The sequence below is a fragment of the Pan paniscus genome, chromosome 3 (genome assembly GCF_029289425.2).
Source record: "Pan paniscus chromosome 3, NHGRI_mPanPan1-v2.0_pri, whole genome shotgun sequence".
Lineage (NCBI taxonomy): Eukaryota > Metazoa > Chordata > Mammalia > Primates > Hominidae > Pan > Pan paniscus.
This window is the reverse complement of record NC_073252.2, coordinates 118,524,154-118,541,480: the sequence shown is the minus strand read 5'-3', so window position 1 is coordinate 118,541,480 and position 17,327 is coordinate 118,524,154. Positions and strand designations below refer to the sequence as shown.

General features: G+C 39.7%; 1 protein-coding gene across 5 annotated transcripts in view; it reads left to right on the top strand.

Annotated features, from left to right (window-relative positions):
• PRDM5 (PR/SET domain 5) overlaps nucleotides 1-17,327 on the top strand; it is a 230,660-nt gene that overhangs the window by 165,875 nt on the left and 47,458 nt on the right. For 3 of the 5 annotated variants that reach the window (XR_010112017.1, XM_034959083.3, XM_034959084.3), the window contains one exon: nucleotides 2,085-2,170. The exons of the other annotated variants lie outside the window; for them this stretch is intronic. Coding sequence is in view for 2 of the 3 variants with exons in the window: in XM_034959083.3 (XP_034814974.1) it covers nucleotides 2,085-2,170 (86 nt within the window). In the remaining variant the exon portion in view is untranslated. The remainder of the gene's footprint in view (nucleotides 1-2,084; nucleotides 2,171-17,327) is intronic. 5 annotated transcript variants of the gene reach the window in all.

The following is a 17,327-nucleotide window of genomic DNA, read 5'->3' as shown; positions in this document are numbered from 1 at the left end:
TTTATGAAGAAGAAAATGAAAAAATTATCTGGAATTGTGTGATGCAGGAGCTACCACCATTTAGCAGTCACATTCTGCTATGTTTTCTTCCTGTCCTTTTCCTTTGTGGTTCAAGGTTAAATTATTAAAATCTCAGTAAATGATAGCTCCTGCTGTACTCCTACTATTGCTGCTGATGCTGTTACTGCTATTACTATAATGTTCTTTTTTATCATCATCCTGAAATAGAAAAATTCTAGATATATCAGAGAAGCAAAATCATTATGACTTAGAGTCTGGATGGAGGGAGAAGTGAGTAAAAAAGTGTGGGGTTATCTTGGATGCCTCCCAAGTTTTTAATTTGCTAACTAGGTGAATGTGGTACAACTAATCAGGACAGGATTTATAGCATGCATAAGACCAAAGGATAAATACCGCAAATTCAAAACAATGCACACTGATTTAAGCTGTTTGTGAGATACCCAAAGGAGGGTACCTGTTAGACATATGTGTACCTAGAGATTGGGGCTCAATAGAGATCTGAAATTCTGATAAGCATGTGTTATCAACTCAGGGTTAAAATAAGATGATCTTTTCCTAGATGTTGCCAAGCCTTTGTCCTACTGACTTTGAAAAGCCACACCTTCCCAGAGTCACGATGATCCTAAGGTCAATAATTCTAGGTCAGCTTACCTAGTGCAAAGGTTGATTTTGTCTCAGAGAAGTTGGTAAGTCTGGATAGCTCATTTAAGGGACCTGTTCCTGTTTGTGTTGTGATTGTTGTTTTTAGTTTATTGCTACTTTGGGTGTTTGTCACCATTTTACAGTGCCTGGTCCAAAGGGAGAATCCTGGGTGCTCCTCCCCAAGGAGGAGAGGCTGGAAAATGCCGCTTGGCAGGGGACACCGCTGCAGGTGCTTCCATATGATGTCTCTGCTGGAAACAAAGTTGGGGAGAACAGTGCAAGGCCGTTGTGCAATGGGGCCAGCCTTGAGATCCAGGAATGTAACTGTCCATTTCATGAAGCAGTGTCAGGGACAGGGGAGAGGTCAAGGAAGGCCTTGTTGAAAAGTGGTCACTGGATCAAGCAACAAGGGGCATTGTTGACCCCATGAGAGAGTTGACTGGGATAATGCACATGATATCCAGATTGAATTAAGATCAGAACCAAATGGAACATGAGAGAGTAGAGGAAGAACATACACTGCTAGTCAGAAGGCCTGGCTCTGAAGGGAAGACAAAAGTTTTACATTAGCTGAAGGAAAATATTTTATTATATTGATCTTTGATTGCAGCCAGGGTCTAGCATCCTGCTGTGTAAGTACATTGTTAAATGAAAGGATAAATCAATTAGTGATTTTGAGATACTGTCCATCCTAAATGATTTGGCTTTGACAAAAGGGCATCTTCAGATCCCTTTTGGAGATTAAATTTTGTCACAGTTTTGTCATTTCACAGTAGAATTTTTTTTTAAATGTGCTGTGTGTATGTGTGCTTGTCTTGAAAAACATTTTGGCTGTTTTCAAAATTATAGCCTCTAGGTGAGAGATATTTGATTATATCAGAAAGTATGGATTAATTATTATTTAGTTTAACTACCAATGGTCCTTTTGAACATATACCAATTTTATGAAATTCTTTTGAAACTCACAGCCTTAACTGAGTCAAATTCATTTATATGAAACAAAAAAATTAAACAGAACAAGGTGTCAATGAATCAGTTAAATAATTCCCCTTTAAAGAGTAGTACAGTGATAGAGCAAATTGATTAACATAAAATATTTTTAACAAATTCTTAAAATGAGGAGATTTAATTTGGGCTCAAGTATTAAAAGGAATATGCAGCAAATATGCTACTGGCAAATGTTTATTTTTGAGTATCGGAAGTGCTCTGGACTCAGTGCCCTCTCCACAGGAGGGGAGGCCACAGTCCACTGCTGTCCTGCACGACCCATGCTTGGGTCTGCCCTGCTGTGCCTGGAGCCACTTCTTGAAGTAGCACAAGGCATATGCGGTGGCCAGGATCTGAGTGTGTGAGAAGTGATAGCACAGGACTGGTTCTGCTACTTCATGTTTTTCTGACATGGAGGCTTCCTTTATTTGTAGGTGAGCGTCCCTATCAATGTCCTTACTGTGAAAAAGGATTCAGTAAAAATGATGGACTGAAGATGCACATTCGTACTCACACCAGGGTAAGATTATATTCTGTTTCATTAATATTGATCATGAAAACCATACTTATTTTAAAAGAAATATATTTAACTTTATATTACAAAATAAAGGCAATACACTGGAAGTTGTATATCTATATTTATGACAGATATTTCAGGATAATTTTTTTAAAGATAAAACAATGAAAGAAAAGAAGAAAAAAACACAAATTGAAACCTCATAAAGGTTTTTATTCTTTGAATCAGGACTCAATTTTCAGGAGTTATAAATGATGAACTTCAAGATAAATAGATTTTAAAATTTTAATACTACAATATTTAAAGGTTTTTCTTGCAGAATATTCACCAGTAATAGGAACATTTTTTAATAGAGTCTGCAAGTTTGTCAGCATTTGGCCATTAAGTAATACTGATGAGCAAGTATATTTGCAAGAAAGACATTGCAGATAAATTACAGGACAGGTGGAAAATAAGGAAGTGTAGCTCAGTGCTTCACAGGGCATGCCTAGTGCTGTGGCTTATTCTTCCCAGGGTGCCCTTTGTTCCTTTGCTGTCAACACTCTCACTGGACTATTGTCATTCTGTTATCTATGCCTTTTCCAGACTCAAGCATCTGTTTCACATGCTTTTAAAAAAATGTAAGCAGCTTACTCACCATCACCCACCATTTCATAGCTCACTATTCGATTTAAGCACAATTGGACACTTTACATGAACTTTCCACATGGAAATTTTATATTGTTTTAAATAGCTATTGTTGATTTTGCTCTATACAACTTTTCACTGCAATATCTTTCACAGTTTCTTTTCAGTTTGGCCTTTTAAAGTGCGTATGGTCTGTATGTAAATGATATATTTTTTTTCAAATTTTAAGAGACTTATCTAATCCCCTTTAGAACAATTCTAATTTAAACCTCTCCTGGATTTTACTTTTTACCTTAGCTATAAAATAAAAATTTTAGAGAAAACACATAATAATAATATTCTTCCCGGTATAATAATACTGTAGCCTTCCACTTCAGTTCTGCAGCACGTAAAAGCTATCCTCTGTGGTCCCCTTAAGAAAATACTCTTTTTGTCTTTGTGGTGAAGAGAGGGAGCTTCTCCACTTATTAAAGCAAATCTATAGCAGGTTTCTCATTCTAGTTTGTAGTATCATATTCATTCATATTATATGAATATTAGGAATTGGAGTACTTCCTAGATACACAAGTACTTCATAAACCATAAAGGATTAGACAGATATTCCTATTTATAATAGTATGATTTAAATGTACAATATCCAAAATATTTCACAATGAGTATTATGAAAGAGGTTTAAATTAGCTTGAGATTAGGAGGTTATTTTACATGTGAGCAGTTGTCACAGATGTATCAATAATGTATTTATTTAAAAGATGCCGACAAAAAGGCAAAGGGGCCCTGGTTCCTCTTAATAGAAACTAGTGATATTGACAGAAATTTACATATGATGTTGTTTTACTTGATTACTGAAGATAGACATGATTACAACACAGAAGAAGCTGTTTAAATCACTGCAGGAAAAAATATCTTTTGGGTTTTCTCAAGAAGGTGAGACATTTCCAATTCAATTAATTTGTTTTTTACTTCATTTTAATATAAAGTTATTAATGAGAATAATACAGATAGTTAAGATGAATAAAAATAAACACAAAAATCACTAATTACATGCCAGTACTCTTTTAGGCCTTCACATTTATTAATTCAGTTAAGCTTCACAACAACTCTATGAGGTAGCTGTTATTATGATTTATTTTTGAAAACAAGAAACTGAGGCACAAACAAGTAAGTGGCAGAGTTGAGATTTGAATCTAGGGAGACTGGCTACAAAGACCATTTGCATTTTTTTGCCTATTATTTAATTGAATATTTTCTCATTCCACTGTCTCATATATTTTCTGGTATATTTCCACACTAAGCAAATTACAGTAATGACCCCAAATTTAAAAGTCCCATATTCTTTTGAATTTCTGAACCTCGATTTAAGGATCCCAACACTGTCTCCAAAGTATTCAGCTGCAGATGGTCCCTTGTCAGAAGTTTTCTGACATTAACTGCACAAAAAGAAAACAAATTCTAGGCTTTGACTAAGGGAACTCAAGAGAGTTTATAGACCAGAAGCACCCAGGATTTTAGACAGGATCCCCGACAATGAGTAGAAGATCCAAGGAACAGGGTAAATATTTGTAAGCCTTTTGGGTTTTACCTCAAACTCTTTTTTAATTTTCCTTTTTCATGCATTTTTAAAAATATTTTACCCAGACAGTTTTATTTTGAAAATCCTGTTTCCTAAGCATTGAATAAATACAGATAATCTTTGTATATTAGTTCAAATTTTCAAAAGCCTACTAAGGTTATCAGCTAGTACAATCAAACTATTATTAAAACTCAAAAGAGATTTAAAAAATGTGCTAGAGGAACAACCTCTGCAAGGTCATATTTTCCCAGTATTATTTGCATTTTGTAAGACTCCATTCAAAAAAGATACTATTACATTTGGGCCATAACACATTTCAGTTTCAATTTTGCATTCACATTACATAAGCATTTAGATAGCTCTAATTCCCAGACATTTTTGGTCCTATTTTAAAAGTTTTTAATTCCATTTTAACAACAACAGAAAAAAAATAAGCTATCTAATTCAGTAAGGTACATCTTTAGGAAGTTTTGGTAAGACAACCCAAGATGCTGTGTCAGGCCTATACCCCCAGGTTTACATTCTGTGGTGACTGCACGAATGCTTTCTAGAAGGAACACAAAGCCATTTACTCTCTGGTTATTGCCTATAGGGTGCAGTAAGAGCCCCAGATGTGGGAGATAATTTTGCCAAAATCCAATTAATCATTGACCTTTCATGGAGAGACCAGGGTTTGAGGTGAAGGCTGGTGGATTTTATTTCCTTCAGTATATTCTCTTTATATTTGGTTTTCAGCTTCTACTATGTTGTACCTAGTTGTGTTTTTCATTGTATTTTTGCAGCTTAGATCTGTAGTCGGCTATCTTTAGTTAAATTTCAGAAAATTCTTGGCCATTTTTTTTTCAACTTTGTTTTGTCCCTTTCTTTCTGTCTTCTTATGGGACACCAGTTACACATGTTAGACTATTTGATACTGTTCCAGAGCTCTTGAGTGCCCTATCAATTTTTGTTTCATTTGCATTTTTTTAAAAATCTCGGTGTTTTTCTCTGTTTCTAATTTCTATTGATATTTTCAATTTCATTGATTTTTCTACCTCTGTTGTGCTCAGTCTGCCTATTGAAGGAGTGCATTTTTGATATTATGTTTTTCATCTCTAGCATTTTCACTTGGATTTTTAAAAATAGTTTCCATAAGGCCTGGCACAGTGGCTCATTCCTGTATTTCCAGCACTTTGGGAGGCTGAGGTGCGAGGATTGCTTGAGGCCAGGAGTTCAAGGCTGCAGTGAGCTGTGACTGTGCCACTGCACTTCAGCCTAAATGACAGGGTAAGACCCTGTAAGACTCAGTTCAAAACAGATACTATTACATTTGGGCCATAACACATTTCAGTTTCAAATTTGCATTTAAAAATAAATAAATAAATAGATAAGAAAATAAATAGTTTCTGTATTTCTGTTGAAATTGCCCATTTTTTCATCTGTGTGGCCCACCTTTTTCACTAGATTCTTTGACATATTAATTGTAATTATTTTAAATTCTTTCTTTGGTATTTCCACCATCAGGGCCATCTGTGAATCTCATTGTTTTGACTATTCTATCTCTTGATAATGAGTGGGAAGGTTGCAGGAGTTTGCTTTTCAAGTGTAACATAATTTTTGATTGAATGTCTGTTTTGTGTGCGTGTGTGTGTGTGTGTGTGTGTGTGTGTAAAAGAAACTAAGTCTCTAAGTCTAGGAGACTAAAGTAAATACTGCTTATGCCTGGAAATAGGTATACTTCTGCTAGGCCATTAATGTGATTGAGGGCTTGAGTCAGTTTGGTCAGTGGCTAAGCTAGGTTTGGGGTTTGTTGTTGCTATAAGCTTCTCCAGGGGGTGGGCTGCTGCTGCTGTGTTCTTCATGCGAGGCCTGGACGCTCAGCAGGCTTTTCTTAAGGATCCTTCCTCACCATCCGGTTTTGGCAGATCCTGTGTACCTTTGCCACAGAACATGTTTCTCTCTCTCTGCCTTTGTCCCGCCACTGGCAGTAGCCCGCTGGTGCTTGTTACTAGGCACGAGACTTAAGTAGGCCAGAGGGCTTTCCTGGGGCCCCTGCTCTAGCATTAGTTGGGCAGGTGCTCTGCACTTGAGTCTCAGGGTTGTGGGTTTATCAGCATTTCTGCCTCTACCCTAGTGTTAGGTGGCCCCTGCTTCTGACACCACTCAGGGTCAGCGGCAGTGTCCTAACCACTAGCTACATGTGGCTATCAAAATTTAAATTTTAATTAAATCCAATTAAATGCAATGAAAAATTTACTTTTTCAGTCACATTAGCCACTTTTCAGGTGCTCTATAGGCACATGTGTCTGGTGACTACTGTATTCTGTAGCACAGATACAGGACATTATGGTCACCACAGAAAGCTCTGTTGGACAGCACAGGCCTAGAGGGTGGATGGTTTCCTGGCCCTACTGGCTGTGGCAGGTGAGCTCCACCTCATATCTTTAGAGTAGAAGGTTTGGGGCATGAGAAAGAGGTTTCTGCCCCTCTTCCCGCAGCAGCAGACCTCTCCTGTGGATCACTGGGGTTCCTGGGCAAGAGCAGGTTTTCTGCCCCTCCCCTTGGTGTCAGTGCAGGATACGTAGTCAGGTTCTGTCTCTCTCCAGAGGCCATGGGTCATTGCCTGGAACAGAGCACCTGCGAGTTTCATGTTCCACCCCCAGCAGCTGGTAGCTTTTGCCTCCTGTCAAAGCAGAGTGACATATGGGACGTGGCAGGTGTCTCCCTCCTCACTCAGAGGCAGAAGGCTTTTGTTTCCTGTGTGAGGCAGGTCTGTGGCCTGGGTGGTTTTTGCTGCTCCCTGGCAGCTGCTGCTCATCACCTTGTATTCATGCAGCACAGGGACAGAAAGCAGATGGGTTCCTTCAAGTACTCCTACTCCACCCTCGGACCTTGTCTGTGCCACCTGGGGGCTCTCTAAGGTATCCTGCCCTGCCTCTAATCTTTCTTACGAACCCTGATGGAGCCAGTGGAAAAGAGATGAGTGGCTGTGGATTTTCCATGTGCCAGGGCCCCCAGGTTTCTAACCTAAATGCTAGTCCACAATCCTTAAGGAATTAACCATCACTTGTTTTCTTCCTACCCATTTTGTGACGGGTTCTCTCTTGCTCTGACAAAGGTGAGACTATTCTGTGTTCCATTTTTTTTTTTTTGACATTTAGTTCATCTGATTGTTTTGTGACCTTAGCTCACAAAATGTTTCATGACCTTAAGCTTAAAAGAATGACTGTAAATTTTTCAGCTTTTTGTCATTATTAAGTTGGGGGTGATGTTCTTTGTGGCTTTCCACATCCTATGAATAGTGATTTATTTTTAACTGTGTAGGGTTTTTGAGGATAACTTTTCCCACTTAATTCTAGATTAATTTCCTGCCCAGGAGCTGATAAAAGTGGAACTCCTTACATTCCATGTCCAGTTAGCTCCTCCATTGAGTCAGGGAAGCACCCCTATTTAGAGGCCCTATGTGAACTTAGGCCGTTTTGCTATGGTTTCTCTAAAGGGGTTCTGTTTCCTAGGATGCAGTCAGACCCTGGTGGCCTCAGGCAAGCCTCAGCAAACTCACCCTCAGGGCACTGGCATTTTGAGCCATTTCTCATCCCTTTCTAGATCTACCTTTTCCTGTCCCATTCATGGTCTTTGTTCTTTGCTTGTGTGGTGGAGGAGAGAGCTATGTGGAGGGAGCAGGTCCTCTTTTGGGGAATTTTTTTTTTTTTTGAGAGAGGGTCTTGGTCTGCTGCCCAGACTGGAGTGTAGTGGTGCAATCATAGTGTACTGCAACCTTGAACTCCTGGGTTCAGTGGTCCTGTAGTCTCAGCCTCCTGAGTAGCTGAGACTACATGCATGCACCACAATGCCTGGCTGTTTTTAAATTTTTGTGGAGACAGGATCTTGCTATCTTGCCCAGCCTGGTCTTGAGCTCCTAGGCTTAGGTGATCTTTTGGTCTCAGCCTCCCAAAGTGTTGGGATTGTAGGTGAGAAATACCACACCTGGCCAAGATTATCTTAGTTTTCACACTGTAGCTTTAAACCAAGATTTGGTTTAAAGATTTGAATTTTTCCAAGGCCTTGGGCCTTGGGGGTACCCCAGGTATGCTGCCAGACCTTTCCCTTCTTATCTCTGTTGTCTTTGTCTCAAAGGTCTGCTTTACCACTCCAAACTACACTGAGGTAGAGAAATGCCAGTTGCTGAACTCTTTGTGTCCAGTGCCTCAAACCCATTTTAGTCTTAGGAACTATGGATCATCTGGAAATTATAGAACTTATGTTTTTATTGCATTAGACACATTGAGCCAAAACAGTCACTCATTGAGTTAGGACACAAGCTCATAAATACCCATTTTATAAACATTAGGTTCAAAAGAAATTGTTGTTTGTAACTGTTTACCATAGAAAACTTCACGTCTCGTATAACCCCTTTTGATTTCAACATGGAAGGCACCTGGGCCAATTAGAAAGTTATTTCAGAAACTCTGCCTTTTGAACACATTTCAAAAACCCAATTAACTTATACAGGTTTCAGGTTTCTAAGATCGCAGTTCTCTCCAGCCTTGTTTGCAGAAACAGCCAGATTAGTTCTTACAAAATTAAAATGGAATTGCCAGTGGTTACAAGTAACAGCAAGTCTGTTATATTGTTTTATATTTTATTAATTTTCTTTCATGAACTTTCTTATCCCTGATCCTCAGGTTGTTCAGATGTAGGTCTGGGTTTAACAGACCTGTGCCTTTTGCACTTTGCCTTGACACCATGCAGTGAGACCGTGAGTCTCTGAGTCCAAACGAGTGTGGGTATCTCAGAGTTCCTAGGTATCAGATGCTTTTGAATTTATCTAGAGGGTTTGGGTGGTCTATTGATGTAGGATTTGAAAATTATCCCCCCAAAAATTTATTTATTTATTTTTTTAATTTTTTATTTTTTTATTATTATACTTTAAGTTTTAGGGTAGATGTGCACATTGTGCAGGTTAGTTACATGTGTATACATGTGCCATGCTGGTGTGCTGCACCCGCTAACTCGTCATCTAGCATTAGGTATATCTCCCAATGCTATCCCTCCCCCCTCCCCCGACCCCACAACAGTCCCCAGAGTGTGATGTTCCCCTTCCTGTGTCCATGTGATCTCATTGTTCAATTCCCATCTATCAGTGAGAATATGTGGTGTTTGGTTTTTTGTTCTTGCGATAGTTTACTGAGAATGGTGGTTTCCAATTTCATCCATGTCCCTACAAAGGACATGAACTCATCATTTTTTATGGCTGCATAGTATTCCATGGTGTATATGTGCCACATTTTCTTAATCCAGTCTATCATTGTTGGACATTTGGGTTGGTTCCAAGTCTTTGCTATTGTGAATAATGCCGCAGTAAACATACGTGTGCATGTGTCTTTATAGCAGCATGATTTATAGCCCTTTGGGTATATACCCAGTAATGGGATGGCTGGGTCAAATGGTATTTCTAGTTCTAGATCCCTGAGGAATCGCCACACTGACTTCCACAATGGTTGAACTAGTTTACAGTCCCACCAACAGTGTCAAAGTGTTCCTATTTCTCCACATCCTCTCCAGCACCTGTTGTTTCCTGACTTTTTAATGATCGCCATTCTAACTGGTGTGAGATGGTATCTCATTGTGGTTTTGATTTGCATTTTTCTGATGGCCAGTGATGATGAGCATTTTTTCATGTGTTTTTTGGCTGCATAAATGTCTTCTTTTGAGAAGTGTCTATTCATGTCCTTCGCCCACTTTTTGATGTGGTTGTTTGTTTTTTTCTTGTAAATTTGTTTGAGTTCATTGTAGATTCTGGATATTAGCCCTTTGTCAGATGAGTAGGTTGCGAAAATTTTCTCCCATTTTATAGGTTGCCTGTTCACTCTGATGGTAGTTTCTTTTGCTGTGCAGAAGCTCTTTAGTTTAATTAGATCCCATTTGTCAATTTTGTCTTTTGTTGCCATTGCTTTTGGTGTTTTAGACATGAAGTCCTTGCCCATGCCTATGTCCTGAATGGTATTGCCTAGGTTTTCTTCTAGGGCTTTTATGGTTTTAGATCTAACATTTAAGTCTTTAATCCATCTTGAATTAATTTTTGTATAAGGTGTAAGGAAGGGATCCAGTTTCAGCTTTCTACATATGGCTAGCCAGTTTTCCCAGCACCATTTATTAAATAGGGAATCCTTTCCCCATTGCTTGTTTTTCTCAGGTTTGTCAAAGATCAGATAGTTGTAGATATGCGGCGTTATTTCTGAGGGCTCTGTTCTGTTCCATTGATCTATATCTCTGTTTTGGTACCAGTACCATGCTGTTTTGGTTACTGTAGCCTTGTAGTATAGTTTGAAGTCAGGTAGTGTGATGCCTCCAGCTTTGTTCTTTTGGCTTAGGATTGACTTGGCGATGCGGGCTCTTTTTTGGTTCCATATGAACTTTAAAGTAGTTTTTTCCAATTCTGTGAAGAAAGGCATTGGTAGCTTGATGGGGATGGCATTGAATCTGTAAATTACCTTGGGCAGTATGGCCATTTTCACGATATTGATTCTTCCTACCCATGAGCATGGAATATTCTTCCATTTGTTTGTATCCTCTTTTATTTCCTTGAGCAGCGGTTTGTCGTTCTCCTTGAAGAGGTCCTTCACATCCCTTGTAAGTTGGATTCCTAGGTATTTTATTCTCTTTGAAGCAATTGTGAATGGGAGATCACTCATGATTTGGCTCTCTGTTTGTCTGTTGTTGGTGTATAGGAATGCTTGTGATTTTTGCACATTGATTTTGTATCCTGAGACTTCGCTGAAGTTGCTTATCAGCTTAAGGAGATTTTGGGCTGAGACAATGGGGTTTTCTAGATATACAGTCATCTCATCTGCAAACAGGGACAATTTGACTTCCTCTTTTCCTAATTGAATACCCTTTATTTCCTTCTCCTGCCTAACTGCCCTGGCCAGAACTTCCAACACTATGTTGAATAGGAGTGGTGAGAGAGGGCATCCCTGTCTTGTGCCAGTTTTCAAAGGGAATGCTTCCAGTTTTTGCCCATTCAGTATGATATTGGCTGTGGGTTTGTCATAGATAGCTCTTATTATTTTGAAATATGTCCCATCAATACCTAATTTATTGAGAGTTTTTACCATGAAAGGTTGTTGAATTTTGTCAAAGGCCTTTTCTGCATCTATTGAGATAATCATGTGGTTTTTGTCTTTGGCTCTGTTTATATGCTGGATTACATTTATTGATTTGTGTATATTGAACCAGCCTTGCATCCCAGGGATGAAGCCCACTTGATCATGGTGGATAAGCTTTTTGATGTGCTGCTGGATTCGTTTTGCCAGTATTTTATTGAGGATTTTTGCATCAATGTTCATCAAGGATATTGGTCTAAAATTCTCTTTTTTGGTTGTGTCTCTGCCTGGCTTTGGTATCAGAATGATGCTGGCCTCATAAAATGAGTTAGGGAGGATTCCCTCTTTTTCTATTGATTGGAATAGTTTCAGAAGGAATGGTACCAGTTCCTCCTTGTACCTCTGGTAGAATTCGGCTGTGAATCCATCTGGTCCTGGACTCTTTTTGGTTGGTAAACTATTGATTATTGCCACAATTTCAGATCCTGTTATTGGTCTATTCAGAGATTCAACTTTTTCCTGGTTTAGTCTTGGGAGAGTGTATGTGTCAAGGAATTTATCCATTTCTTCTAGATTTTCTAGTTTATTTGCGTAGAGGTGTTTATAGTATTCTCTGATGGTAGTTTGTATTTCTGTGGGATAGGTGGTGATATCCCCTTTATCATTTTGTATTGCGTCTAAAGAGAGATTCTTCTCTCTTTTTTTCTTTATTAGTCTTGCTAGCGGTCTATCAATTTTGTTGATCCTTTCAAAAAACCAGCTCCTGGATTCATTAATTTTTTGAAGAGTTTTTTGTGTCTCCATTTCCTTCAGTTCTGCTCTGATTTTAGTTATTTCTTGCCTTCTGATAGCTTTTGAATGTGTTTGCTCTTGCTTTTCTAGTTCTTTTAATTGTGATGTTAGGGTGTCAATTTTGGATCTTTCCTGCTTTCTCTTGTGGGCATTTAGTGCTATAAATTTCTCTCTACACACTGCTTTGAATGTGTCCCAGAGATTCTGGTATGTTGTGTCTTTGTTCTCATTGGTTTCAAAGAACATCTTTATTTCTGCCTTCATTTCGTTATGTAAGCAGTAGTCATTCAGGAGCAGGTTGTTCAGTTGCCATGTAGTTGAGCGGTTTTGAGTGAGATTCTTAATCCTGAGTTCTAGTTTGATTGCACTGTGGTCTGAGAGATAGTTTGTTATAATTTCTGTTCTTTTACATTTGCTGAGGAGAGCTTTACTTCCAACTATGTGGTCAATTTTGGAATAGGTGTGGTGTGGTGCTGAAAAAAATGTATATTCTGTTGATTTGGGGTGGAGAGTTCTGTAGATGTCTGTTAGGTCCGCTTGGTGCAGAGCTGAGTTCAATTGCTGGGTATCCTTGTTGACTTTCTGTCTCGTTGATCTGTCTAATGTTGACAGTGGGGTGTTAAAGTCTCCCATTATTAATGTGTGGGAGTCTAAGTCTCTTTGTAGGTCACTCAGGACTTGCTTTATGAATCTGGGTGCTCCTGTATTGGGTGCATATATATTTAGGATAGTTAGCTCTTCTTGTTGAATTGATCCCTTTACCATTATGTCATGGCCTTCTTTGTCTCTTTTGATCTTTGTTGGTTTAAAGTCTGTTTTATCAGAGACTAGGATTGCAACCCCTGCCTTTTTTTGTTTTCCATTTGCTTGGTAGATCTTCCTCCATCCTTTTATTTTGAGCCTATGTGTGTCTCTGCACGTGAGATGGGTTTCCTGAATACAGCACACTGATGGGTGTTGACTCTTTATCCAATTTGCCAGTCTGTGTCTTTTAATTGGAGCATTTAGTCCATTTACATTTAAAGTTAATAGTGTTATGTGTGAATTTGATCCTGTGATTATGATGTTAGCTGGTTATTTTGCTCGTTAGTTGATGCATTTTCTTCCTAGTCTCAATGGTCTTTACATTTTGGCATGATTTTGCAGCGGCTGGTACCGGATGTTCCTTTCCATGTTTAGTGCTTCCTTCAGGAGCTCTTTTAGGGCAGGCCTAGTGGTGACAAAATCTCTCAGCATTTGCTTGTCTGTAAAGTATTTTATTTCTCCTTCACTTATGAAGCTTAGTTTGGCTGGATATGAAATTCTGGGTTGAAAATTCTTTTCTTTAAGAATGTTGAATATCGGCCCCCACTCTCTTCTGGCTTGTAGGGTTTCTGCCGAGAGATCCGCTGTTAGTCTGATGGGCTTCCCTTTGAGGGTAACCCGACCTTTCTCTCTGGCTGCCCTTAACATTTTTTCCTTCATTTCAACTTTGGTGAATCTGACAATTATGTGTCTTGGAGTTGCTCTTCTCGAGGAGTATCTTTGTGGCGTTCTCTGTATTTCCTGAATCTGAACGTTGGCCTGCCTTGCTAGATTGGGGAAATTCTCCTGAATAATATCCTGCAGAGTGTTTTCCAACTTGGTTCCATTCTCCCCATCACTTTCAGGTACACCAATCAGACGTAGATTTGGTCTTTTCACATAGTCCCATATTTCTTGGAGGCTTTGCTCATTTCTTTTTATTCTTTTTTCTCTAAACTTTCCTTCTCGCTTCATTTCATTCATTTCATCTTCCATTGCTAATACCCTTTCTTCCAGTTGATCGCATCGGCTCCTGAGGCTTCTGCATTCTTCACGTAGTTCTCGAGCCTTGTTTTTCAGCTCCATCAGCTCCTTTAAGCACTTCTCTGTATTGGTTATTCTAGTTATACATTCTTCTAAATTTTTTTCAAAGTTTTCAACTTCTTTGCCTTTGGTTTGAATGTCCTCCCGTAGCTCAGAGTAATTTGATCGTCTGAAGCCTTCTTCTCTCAGCTCATCAAAGTCATTCTCCGTCCAGCTTTGTTCCATTGCTGGTGAGGAGCTGCATTCCTTTGGAGGAGGAGAGGCGCTCTGATTTTTAGAGTTTCCAGTTTTTCTGTTCTGTTTTTTCCCCATCTTTGTAGTTTTATCTACTTTTGGTCTTTGATGCTGGTGATGTACAGATGGGTTTTTGGTGTGGATGTCCTTTCTGTTTGTTAGTTTTCCTTCTAACAGACAGGACCCTCAGCTTCAGGTCTGTTGGAGTACCCTGCAGTGTGAGGTGTTAGTGTGCCCCTGCTGGAGGGTGCCTCCCAGTTAGGCTGCTCGGGGGGTCAGGGGTCAGGGACCCACTTGAGGAGGCAGTCTGCCTGTTCTCAGATCTCCAGCTGCGTACTGGGAGAACCACTGCTCTCTTCAAAGCTGTCAGACAGGGACATTTAAGTCTGCAGAGGTTACTGCTATCTTTTTGTTTGTCTGTGCCCTGCCCTCAGAGGTGGAGCCTACAGAGGCAGGCAGGCCTCCTTGAGCTGTGGTGGGCTCCACCCAGTTCGAGCTGGCTGGCTGTTTTGTTTACCTAATCAAGCCTGGGCAATGGCGGGCACCCCTCCCCCAGCCTCGCTGCTGCCTTGCAGTTTGATCTCAGACCGCTGTGCTAGCAATCAGCGAGACTCCGTGGGGTAGGACCCTCCGAGCCAGGTGCAGGATATAATCTCGTGATGCGCCGTTTTTTAAGCCCATCGGAAAAGCGCAGTATTCGGGTGGGAGTGACCCTATTTTCCAGGTGCCGTCCGTCACCCCTTACTTTGATTAGGAAAGGGAACTCCCTGACCCTTTGTGCTTCCCGAGTGAGGCAATGCCTCGCCCTGCTTCGGCTCGCGCAGGGTGCGCGCACCCACTGACCTGCGCTCACTGTCTGGCACTCCCTAGTGAGATGAACCTGGTACCTCAGATGGAAATGCAGAAATCACCAGTCTTCTGCATGGTTCAGGCTGGGAGCTGTAGACCAGAGCTGTTCCTATTCAGCCATCTTGGCTCCTCCCTACTGATAACCAAAAATTTTGACCAATACATCAAGCTGATGAACCATGTGAGTGAGTGTAAGCATGATGTTGAAGGAAAAAGAAAAAGGTTCATTCTGTTTGAATTAAGATGTTAAGGCAGGAGGAGTGAGGGCTGCTGTATGCTAAAGGGAGCAAAAGGCAAGAAGAATTTTCCTAGCTCCAGAAGCATCGTATAGAGGATATGCAGCATTGGTTGAGAACAGAAAGGAGTCTTTTAAGGGTGAGAATCAGCTTGAAATCCTCATGGACACATTAGGAGGCATGCATAAAAAGCTTAGGAAACAGATGCAAAAGCAAGTTGGTTGAATCGGATTGGGAGGGCTGGTGGATTCCAGGACTAGAGATAGAGGATGATATTTGAGTTGTGTTTGAAGGAGTATGGTAGCGGGCAGGCCAGAAAAAAATGTGACTGCATAAGCAAAGTGCACACCTACAGATACAGTAAGGGTGGCCTATCCACTGTAACTGAGTTTGAGGATACATGTTGAAGGATGACTTATGTTGAGACAGGCTGAGATTGAGCAGTTGGTATGAATTGTGAAAACATTTTATTGTGTGTGTTTGGTTTGGTTTGAGTAGAGGAGTGACATTATCAGTTCTATCTCTTAGAAAGGTTGCTCTGAATCATTCTCCAGCAAGAATTGAAGGAAGTAGCACTTCAGTCAGGGAGGCCCAGTCAGGAGACACGATGGAGCCAGATGAGCAGGAATAGGGACCCACATGAGATGGCCATGGGATCTGAGAGTCAGGCACATATATGAGGGACACCTTTGAGATAAGTATTGACAAAGTTTGGACAAGGTTTAGACATACTCAGTATAGGTGGTGAAGAATAGGGAGGAGTCACAGATGAATCTAGGACGCCTACCAGGGGCATTTTAGGGTATTGTGATTTTCCACATAGAGACAGGAAGAGCAGCTTGTGGGTTTAGAGAGGAAGGAGGAGAGGAGCGGATACTGGATTCACAATTATCTGGGTTAAGTGCCTGAGGAGTGCTAATAGCTATTTCTGTTTTTATGTCTGGATAAGAAGAAGAGATGTACAAATTTAATAACTTTTAAGAATAGTTTATTATGAATATGGAGAAAATTTAACATTTTTAGAATTTCTAAACTTCATCAGCTTTTGTCCTATAGGAACAAGAGAATATGCCTCATTGTCACTGTTTGAAAATATCGTTAATTCGATTTTGGAATTAGTGAATCTTTTATTGTTTCTAGAACCCATATATTTCTTGGGGAATTGTATATGCCTTGCCAAGGAATCATTTAAGATAAATGACTTCAAAATACAGTTGTATTTTATTTGGCTCCAAATATATACCTGCATGAAATTGAGCATTCTTATTCTATCACAATAAGGCATTTTCTTTTGTAAAAGGGAAAATCAGACCACTTGAAAAATCACTTTCCTTTCAGAGACCGACAGCATCATTACCCCCTTTCTTTTTCTTCATTTCTCCTTTGTGGAAATTCTTTCTGATGGTCATCAACCCACTTGGCAGAGTGCCCTCTATTCTTAATCTCTGTGTAACTTCTGCCCATGAGCCAGTCAGCTATCTTAAATATCACCAGAAAAGAAAGTTTTAAATTTCCCAGTTAGGAATACTTTTTTGGCATACCAGATGATGCTCCTGAAATAAGGACTTTGGGTCCAGGCATGCTAGATCATGGTTCTCTGGATTTTGATAGGCTTTGAGAGTAAAAGGTGAAATTTTAAAGTAAGCTTGATTTCATTCTCTTGACAAATTTTTTGGGTTGGTTAATTATCCCATAGGAAAATAGACAAAAGTCTTTTGTGGAACAAAATTCTGTCTTACTATAGTTAAGGTTACAAGAGTAGAGTTACATTGATGTGAGGGATTGAACTGACTAGAGGCATTGGCTGTGATTTTTCTACAGTTTTTTAAATGGTATCTGCATTCTCATTCTATATGTCTTTGCCTAACTTGAACTTTTTGTGGGGAGGGGAAGCTGGTACTACCCATCTAGAACATAATGTGCATTAGTTGGAATAA